Consider the following 10,567-nt stretch of genomic DNA (forward strand, 5'->3'; position numbering starts at 1 on the left):
TCCCTTCATTAATCTTTTCTTCCTCTATTTTCTTTCTCCGTCCTTGCATTCTTTATTTCTTTCTTCATTTAATTGACTACTTTCTCTTTCTTTCTTCTTATCTTTCTTTCTTTCTTTCTTTCTTTCTTTCTTTCTTTCTTTCTCAATTTCTTCCTTATTCTTCTTCCTCTTTTATGTTTTCTTTAGTTACCCATAAGTGTGTGTTGACAGATGCCAAATGTGGTTGGAGTGGGGGTGTGATGGACCACATGCTGCAGCTGGCGGCAGCCAAGCTGGGTCTATTGGGCGTGGTAAAGGCGCTGGGAGCCGGTATATTGTCCAAGCTGCCGCTGTTGTTGGCGCTACCTGTGGGTCTACTGGTGCTGGCTCTGCCGCTACTGCTGGCGCTTTTCTTACCCATACCCATCTTCTCGCACCACGGCGGCTCGGAGGAGTGTTCCTCGGACTGCGATGGCAAGACGCGGCGCCCCCAAGTTGAAGAGCGCATATCCAGGGCGCTGGCCGTCCTAGTAGAATCTGAAGCTTGCGTCGGAAGGATGGCGTGCGAACTGGGCGCTCTCAACTCCAAGTCCCAGTACAAGAATGCCGTCACGTGGTAAGTCGTGTATTGCTGGACAAATATCCATTTATGTGTGAGATGAGATGAGATGAGATGAGATGAGATGAGATGAGATGAGATGAGATGAGATGATGATGATGATGATGATAATAATAATAATAATAATAATAATAATAATAATAATAATACATTTATTGATAAAATAAAGATACATATTATTGTACAAAAAATCTCTCTAGCACTCCCCAGAAAAAGTAGATACTCGTGCTCTGGGGTATTCTACAAAATTGTAACATAAATATTTTGATCAGATATGTTTATTTTATTCTTATATCAGTTATCAACTTATCGGGTTATGTTGAAGGTTAACAATCTATTAAAATCATGATACATAAATCGATTTATGTATATGATTTGATAAGTTGTTAACTTTCAACATAACCCGATAAGTTGATGACACAATAAAACTAACATATCTCAGCATTATACTACTTATCTGAAAGTAAAAATGACTTTCAAATAAGTATTTTAAAGTGAAGAGAGATAGTATGGGATGAAATGAATGGATAGATGGAGATGGAATGGACTGGGTTGATGTGAAGTGAGGTGAAATAGGCTAGAATGGGTTGGGGTGAATTGAAGTGAAGTGAGATGAAATGAGTAAAATGTAGGCAGAAATCGTTGCTATGCTTGCTAATAAAAGGTCATTTAATAAATAAACAAATCTGATTAATTCAGCATTTATTTTATAACCATACAGCTTTTGCCTCTTTTCTATATACTCACTACAAGTATAGATTTTTCTCATCGCTCTACAAGTTCTCTCATTCCTACAGTGAAAAAGTCTTTGTCCTCATAACGTAGGCAATCTTGAATTTTTGTCTTCACTTGATCATTACCATCGAATTTGATTCCTCTGAGGACGTCTTTTATGGAACCAAACATGTGATAATAGTATGGGGGTGCAAGATACGGACTATAAGAGAGATGTGGCAGAATTTCTCAGCCTACTTGGCAGAATTTCCCAACCTCATCGTTCAAAGTACCCGTCAGTGGTATCAGTGCAGAAGGGATGTGCGTTATCCTGAAGACGACATTTCTCAGCAAGTAGGTATAATACTCGCGAATTACACTTAGACGATCTTTCCAAAGAGTCACAGTAAATTACCACTTTAATATCCAAAACCAGAGTCATCAGTCTCTACTCTGCCTGTATAGGCTATAGTTCGGATCTGAACTTTTTCTTAACTAAGAAGATAATATCTTTGCTCCACGCTCTGCGTCTTGAATTCCGACTCGAAATAATATAATAGGGTATAGAGGGGTAATTCGGATAGGTTAACAAAAATTTTCAAACTCAGAAAAAGCTTGATCTTGTACAGAGAAAACAAGTAAACATACAAATAGTACATTATTTTGTCGTACTGTGGAATTAATTTCACTAAAGAGAAATTACTACTGACACTGAAATTAAGCTATCCGAATTACCCGACCAATTGCAAATTAAGAAATTAAGAGGGGCTAATTGGATACTGCTGCTGGTTAATATGGATAGCAATGAAAATGCTACGTAATGTTGGTATTTTCATACATTGAAACAAATTTATTAATTACATGATTATTTTATAAGCATTTACCACAAATGAATTGTTTTCTGCCTTGTGCTGCCATGCACTTTTCATGAAACCATGCCTTACATTTCTGGCAGCGAATCCATTCACCTTTCAGAGTTGATGACTTGAAGTAGTAACTGATCATGCAAAACACAGATTTATAATCATTATTCTCTTTTAGCTTTTTTATTTTTTCTTCTACTTTCTTTGACATTGTCCTAAGGCCTATCACTGAATTTAACTCGAGTTTGTTTGTCCTTTAATTGAACCTCTTTCTTTGCCTTAACAGCTGCTACATTATCTGGTGAATAGCTGTGATAGGCTGTTCGTTTAGCTCGAATATATTTTTGCGTTCTTTTCTTTTGAGGGCTAGGAAGAACCTCTCTAAGATTTTCAGACGCGATTCGCACAGGAGGTTGCGAAGTACTAGGTTGATTTTCAGGCTGAACTACTTCTTCATTTTGCATGTCTTCGGTAGTGACAGTGGTGGAAGGCCTATATGTCTCAGAAACTGAAAAATGGAAGTCCTGGATTGCTTGAGATCTGAAGAGGAAAATTTCCGTATAGGAAAACTCATTTATTGGCAGATGCAGTTGCCTTCCAAGCTTCATTAAACAATGAATAGAATTGGATCTTAGTTGTGTTAGATCGTAGGGAAGGACAAAGGATTTCCATATCAGCGTTCTGGCAGTATTCAAGAGCAGAAAGTGCTGCATGGAATGAATAACCATCTACAATCAGAAGAACTTTTCCTGATGCACAATGTTCCTGGAAATGCTGGAGAAATGTCACAAATATTCATTCGTTAATGGAAAGTAACTTTTAATACCGGTAATTATGCACGAGATAAAACATATAGATTATATATTTATTATCCATATAGCCCCACGAAAATGTATCCAAATAGCCCCGTAAGTTATCTATAACTAAGGAGAACCTACTTACTGGACAATGCCAGAGATAACTTCACCATCCAGTCTGGCGGACTGTTACATACCATGGACACCATCACAGATAAAAGAGATATAATATTTAGTATTTGAAGACAAATAAAGCTTACGTTCACTGACCACAATATTACATGCTGCATATACTAGAGATGTTTGTTACTTACCGTCCGTTAGAATAATTCGTCTTGCTTGTCTAAGGATAGGAGAATTCTCACCAAACTAACCACAAACGTTAACAGCACTCTTTCATTCACTGTGAAACTAAAAACGACAATATGGTGTCGTCGGTAGACACAGAGCATGTGAGAAACCTTAACATTATCCGTATAGCCCCGCTATCTGATTTACACCTCTGTACCCTATATATTTTCCATCAAACGTCACCGTTCTTTCCAGGAAATAATTTCTTTCAGCCTAACAATGATTTTTCAGACAACTACATATCCTACGCCTGTTTTTTTTCACCTGTAAGCTCCTTCGGAACTCATCTTGAACAGTTTTATGATAGTCCAGACGTTTATGAACAATTGAAAGCGAAGTTCCCACAATTAAATAAAATTGTAATGCCATATCTTGAATAATATTACTCTCTAGTCTTCTCGTATATTATCCCATCAATATTCCTTTCAAGCATTGGTATCATCTTAGACTGAGCGTTCTTCATTCCACAACGCCATCCTATTAGGCCTATTTTTTTAACATATCAGCCCACTCACAGAAATTGGCAGAATTATACAATGCATACCACATTGACTGCATTTTCTTTAACAGATTTCTGTAGATTTTATATGTTTTGTTGCAAGAAACCTTACCTGACACTGGTCATTGTCCAATCAGTGTGCATATTCAAATGAACACATTGTTTTTTTACGACAAATTTGAGATATTTAACATGCAGTATTTATCAAGATTTAATGTGTACAACAATAATTAACGTTATCAATGTATGTCTACAAAATATGGTACATGGACAACCACTGTTATAATTATAGTCATTTGTCTCTTAGTTACTGATAGTTCGAGGTTGATGGCGATATACTCTAAAAGTCTTTGTTCAAAAATAAAGCAAACTAATGGGTCCGCTATAGCATACTTCTAACATCTGAGATAAATTTAATCTGTCTCTGAATGACAGAAAAAGAGGCAGAATTTACCGAATATTTTTCCTCCTACGTTAAACGAACCTCTTACGCTCATAACTATCTATATCGTATTGTTTCAGCTAGGATAAGAAATCCTCGCTCCATAAACAGAGAATGTGACAAGAAAAGAACTTCTGAATAAAAAAAATTTATGATCCACCTATTAACTCATAACCAACAACGCAAAAATATAGTATTTTATTGATCTTATTGAAGAAATAACACACATGTATAACCTGGAACAACGTTCCTGAATTCTGCTTTTCTCCTTTTCCTTTCAGTAATAAAGAAAGAAAGAAAGATTTGCTGATGATATGGCGTTGTTAGCAGAAGAGGAAATTATGCTAAAGGATGCTACTGGAGCTAAATGACGGCTGTGAGCAGTCTGGGATGAAGATAAATCCAAATAAGACGAAGAGCATGGTCATAAGAAGAAAAATACAGAAAATAAACTTGCGAATTCTAAATGAGGCAATAGAGCAAGTAGATAATTTCAAATAATTGGGGTGTACTATAAGCAGTAACGTGAGCTGCTGCCAGGAAGTCAAAAAAAGAATAGCAATGGTCAATGAAGTTTTTAATTGAAAAAGGAGCATCTTCTGCGGACCTATGAAAAAAGAACTAAGGAAGAGACTAGTGAAGTGCTTTGCGTGAAGTGTGTCAATGTACGGAGCAGAAACATGGACATTACAACGACGTGATGAGAAGGGAAGAGAAGCATGCGAAATGTAGATATAGAGAAGAATGGAGCGTGTGAAATGGACAGACAGAATTAGAAAAGAAGCTGTGTTGGAAAGAGTGGGTGAAGAAAGAATTATGCTGAAACTGATCAGGAAGAAAAAAAAAGAATTTGGTTGGGTCACTGGCTGAGAAGAAACTGTCTGCGGAAGGATGCACTGAAAGGAATGGTGAACGGTAGAAGAGTTTGAGGCAGAGCAAGATATCAGATGATAGACGACATTAAGATATATGGATCATATGCGGAGACAAAGAGGAAGGCAGAAAATAGGAAAGATTGGAGAATGCTGGGTTTGCAGTGAAAGACCTGCCCTTAGGCAGAAATCTATGAATGAATGAATAAATGAAAAGTTCCTACCTTAGCTTCTTTCGGAAGGAAAGTAAAACTGGGAGTTACATCTTACTAGATATTTGGTAATTGAGAGAATTTTTCCCGCAATGAGAGGGCTCCTAACAACATTTACTGACCATATCTCGTTCGTGCTGAAACGAAATTTTGCCAGTCATAATTCTTGCTGTCATCCTATAACTAGAGTTAATGAATGTCTTCATCTCAGGGATGGAATTCGACACTGTTAGAGTAGCATAATTTTGAGAGGTATAAGTGGCCATATATATAGAGGCGTTTAGCGTTAGTAATCAACTACTTTCCTTTTTCATTTTCATTAAAGCAATACTTATCGTCTAGCGTCGTCGATGGTGAAATGGTCACCATACTTGTCAATGGATCTGAGGTTCGAGCTCAGACCTGCCTGAGTGAGAGCGATGGACTTTTTTAAGGACTATAAAAATCCATAGCGTGACTTTTTGTCAGAAGGGAAATAAGTCTGGGGATCCCGATCGTGTAGTTACAGCACAGAAAAAAAACTAGTCTATGTCCCTGAATCAGAGTGCTTCAGAGAAAATTTATCGACCATTTTTCTTGTATGTCCATAAAAGTGGAGAAAGTACGCATTAACTTGTTTTTCTTCCACCGGCAATCCAGATTATATCACCAGTACTGGATAGTGTCAGTGGTTTGTAGACCCTGCACTTGCAATGAAGTCCTTCCTGCATTAACTTTTCATGCGGAGTATCGTTTACTGTTGAACTGTTGATCGTGTTTCAGGTTACTGAGCCACATGCAGCGTTCGGCACCGGAGAGCGAGCAGGGGCTGTTAGCTGTCTATCGAACTGCATATGTCAAGGGCAACGAGGGATACAGCTGCAGCAACGGTCAGTATTTATGCGATCTGGCACCAGTCATCACTGCGGCCTTCGAGAGCTGAACCTGCCGGCCCGTATACTTGCTGAAGGACATTTTCTGATCAGCTTATATTTAGTAGAATTCTGTTAAAAAATTCTACATGTTTTTATTAGGAAATGTATCTTCTTGTTCTATCGAAAATATTTCGTTTACCTTTTAATAGTATTTATTCTTGAATTAAGTTATTTTATAATTTTCTTCTCATTCCATTCTATGTAAACTTTTGAATGTACGAGTATATTCAGTTCTTTTACTACACATTAATTTGTACTGCTGTCCATTTTAACAGCCATTTACTGTAGCAAATCCCGTAGTTTTTAAGCAAGTAATGGGATTAGATTTCCCCAAGCTCGAAACTGTTTACAATTTTAATCTCTACTCTAGCCAAGCAACTGGCTTTCCTGGTTAATCACAAAAAATATACTTGGCAACTCTTTTATGTTTTGAACAATATGGTCGTGAGGAAGGAACATGTAAATTGTTCGAAAACGTTGGAGAAATATCCTTCGCGATCTAGTCACTTTGAAAATATTAAACTACACATTACTTTCTACAATTTTAGAAATGCAATTTACATATATGTTGCGAAACTCGAGTTTATGAATCACGAATGAAAAATGTTGGAGCTGCTATAACATTAGGAAACTACTATACTATTACCCCAGATCACATACATATAGCCTAAATTGCTCTTTCCTATGTTAAAGTCGGTTGCACTTTGAAGAGAACCTCCAGGATGTCACCCGTTCGCCGTAAACGAACACGAGCTGGCAGTACAGTCGCTAATGCAATTCAAATGGGAGTTATGACGTGACTCCTTATGTAACAACTAGATGGCAGCATAGTAAACCTGACAAAATTTGTTACCGTCAAAACCTATAGCGCCGAGCAATCTGTGTATATATGATCTAGGCTATTATGTAACTACTACTACAGAGGATATAATTGTTGGGCGACTCGAGTTTTCTCTAATTGTAAGTCGAAAAATGCCATACTACGCAAGCTCCGGGCCCAAAGTCTTGGTTCATACCATGAAGAGATATTCGTTCCTCTTTTCTTTTAAATATTATATATGTATGCTGAGGAGAAATTAAAGCATGAGCGTTACTATTTAAATTAAGTATACAAATATACAGACGTAAAATGCTGTAGTTTTTTGAGAAAAAGCAAATCTGAAATATGCAGAAGAGCCGGGAGAATTCTGCCATTATAAGTTAGGTTTTATTATATTATGTTTAAAAATATAAAACATACTGTAATTGATCTTGTCGGATTCAACCCGTCGATCCTGTACTCCAGCTATATACACCGTAACCATTTCATTACTTCGCTTACCTTTATGCATCAGATATTTTATAACATGGTAGAATTCTCCCCGATCTACTGCACATCTCAGTTTTTTCCTCAAAAACTACAGTATTTTACGTCTGTATATTTGTATAACTATTTTAAATAGCAACACTCATGTTTCAATCTCCTGACCATACATATATAATATTTAAACAGAAAAGAAAAACGAATATATCTTCATGATATGAAGCAAAGCTTTAGGCCCTGAGCTTGCGCAGTGTGCATTTTTTTTTTTTTGAAGTACTCGAGTCGCTCAACAATAATTATGTCTCCCATTACGGTCTTTACGTACCATATTTTGTAATGTTCTGTGAATGGTTCCACATATTGACTGGAATTTATTTAACTAATTCTTAAGTTAATGAATACCGATGCCACATACAGGTATTACCTTGCTTCCTGGCCCATTTCTTTGTGAAACGAGGCGCAGGAGAAGCCATAGAAATTTTATATACATTTCTGGCTGTGTATTAGCTTGTCAATACTATCAGTGTTCCTAGTGATATAACAATTTGTATTTTAATAAATATGTTCAGTTTATTCCTTCACAACCAGTTACATAATGATCCTTAAAATGAATTCCTCTAATCCAAAATAAAAATGTAATATATTAATAATAGAGACATGTAGAATGGTTTAGGATAACATTTCAGCTTACCTAATATACTACCGTGGCCATCGACAGAGTTCAGGATTAGCTTAGCTGGACTCGTGTTCTGAGGCTATGCTGGTTAACTGGTTGGGATTTTTTTTTTAAGTTTTCCACAAATGTAAGGCGATTTTCAGGTAATCCCATGGTAAATCCTAGGACTTATCTCGCTGCTATCAATTCTACCGATGTTAGATTATCTCGCAGTTAATACGTCAATACCCGATTAAATTGCTAGCTTATGACTGAATTCAGTTATCGGGAACGATGACGTAGAGATAAAAGAAACTAAAACGAGTAGAAAATTTTGGGATCAGGACATGGGATAATATCTGTACTGGAAGTCTGATATTATATGGGTAGTTAAGGCGATGTGCTAGGCAGAAAAATGTACTGTTTCATGAAAATTTTATTTTAATATCTTAATTATAAATATAATTTTATATAATCGGTAGAAGTTGTGTTGATGTACGAGTTATGTGTGACCGAAACTTTAAATTTAATAATCTAAAAAAAAAAAGAAATTTTCTACGTTTTGAACCATGTATCCATTTTATTTTTCAGTGGTAAAACTAGAGTGATGAAAATTGGCATACTTATTCAATAATATCTCTGTTGTGAGATGGAGCGTTTGAAGAACTACATTTAGCATAGTTCTACTGCTAGAGAATTTATTATACGTAAAGGAGTATTATTTTTATTAATGTTTGAACATGGAAGAAAGTTATTTCTTTTTGCAAACGAATAAATTACAGTAGGACATTACTAACGTTCCATTGCACAATATGCAGTGTTATGTTTAAGAAAAAAATTGGATTAAAAATAATTCCTTTAGAAATAGGATTTTCACTAAGAAAACTAAAAACAATGAGTTTAATGTTTTAACAAGTGCTTATGAGGCAAGATTGAAATTTATAATGTGTGATTATAATATTGATATGCATATTCAGTAAAAATGTTAATTCTTTAGCTCAAAAATTGTGGATTTTAGAAGATTCAATGGCGCATCGCCTTAATAGTGAATACGTAGCCCTACAACGAACGGATTAGTTGTAAAGAAACATGTCTATTTCTGTACACTCGAATGGATACTTATAGTTTTCCTGATTCTCTAGTAGCTACAAGTAATGCGTAAATATTACTCAAACAAGTGACGAATGGCTTTTTTTAAATTCAACAATCTTCATCAGCCCTGCATTAAACCGATGCGAATAATCGTTGCAATTGAAAGCGTATATCTACGCGTACAGATACCGGTTTTTTTAATGTTTAATATTGGTCGACCAGCAAACTTGCTATACAGACCACTGTTAAATTATGGAATATCACATGCAGAATGTCATGCTGAGGTTGGCTCTAAATTAATTAATTAAATATTTTTGTGAATTATGTGAACAAAAATATGATGATTTTCTGTGTCAAATTATGAAGAGTCGTCAGTATCACTAAGAAGGATGTCTTGAGGGAGTTTCCTTTTAAGTCGAGATGGCTGACAAGATCTTGCTCCAATGTTATATGTCACAGCTCCAGGAACACCAGGAAGTTTGTTGAAGAAAGATTTTGACATTGAATGGATGTACTGTTCTAGTGGAAGAATTCCCAATTCTTGATGCAGTTGTTGATTTCTTACAAACCAGGGGGCATTTGTTGCAGTACGCAGGAACTTGTTCTGGAGAACGTGCAGGCGATGCATGTGTGTCTTATTTGCAGTCCCCCCACACTGGCGCTGCATAAGTTAAAAGAGGTCGTACAAGCGAGGTGTAGAGTAGCATTGAACAGTCCAATCCAATTTGTGAACGTCTATTAACCAAAGGGTATAATTTTCGAATTCTAGAAGAGGTTAGTGCAACAATGCGAGTTATATGGGCATTCCATGTGAGCTTCGTGTCTAATAATATTCCCAAATATTTGACAGCTTCTTGACTAGAGAGCCATGTAACTTGTTCGTTTAGAAGAACCAAAGGAGGATGAATAGGCCTTAAAGAGAAGATTTTAGCTTCTGTCTTGGTAATGTTAAGTAGTAATCTCCAGTCAGAGAACCATTTAGACAGCTCCTGTAAGGATGTCTGAAGAGTGCTGATTGCAGTATTTAGGTTACTATGAGAATAAAAGAGAACTGTATCGTCAGCATAAATAGCTATGTGTGACGGTTGTAAACATGGAATGTCATATGTGAAGATATTGAAGAGAAGTGGTGACAGTATAGATCCTTGTGGTACTCCGGCTAAAACTGGAAGAAGCGTTGATTTAATGCCATCTATACGTACTGAGAACTGACGCTCGGATAAAAAACTTTTCACGATGCGTGTGAGATAGTCAG

The 10,567-nt window shown here is 36.3% G+C and overlaps 1 protein-coding gene across 1 annotated transcript; it reads left to right on the top strand.

The window, feature by feature from the left end:
* The first annotated feature begins 218 nt into the window (after nucleotides 1-218).
* LOC138705664 (uncharacterized) lies at nucleotides 219-8,093 on the top strand. Its single transcript, XM_069834251.1, has 2 exons — nucleotides 219-595; nucleotides 6,111-8,093. The coding sequence occupies exons 1-2, from the start codon at nucleotides 240-242 to the stop codon at nucleotides 6,268-6,270; spliced, it is 516 nt and encodes a 171-aa protein (XP_069690352.1). The 5' UTR covers nucleotides 219-239; the 3' UTR covers nucleotides 6,271-8,093.
* Nucleotides 8,094-10,567: the final 2,474 nt, after the last annotated feature.

The sequence above is a fragment of the Periplaneta americana genome, chromosome 9, assembly GCF_040183065.1.
Source record: "Periplaneta americana isolate PAMFEO1 chromosome 9, P.americana_PAMFEO1_priV1, whole genome shotgun sequence".
NCBI lineage: Eukaryota > Metazoa > Arthropoda > Insecta > Blattodea > Blattidae > Periplaneta > Periplaneta americana.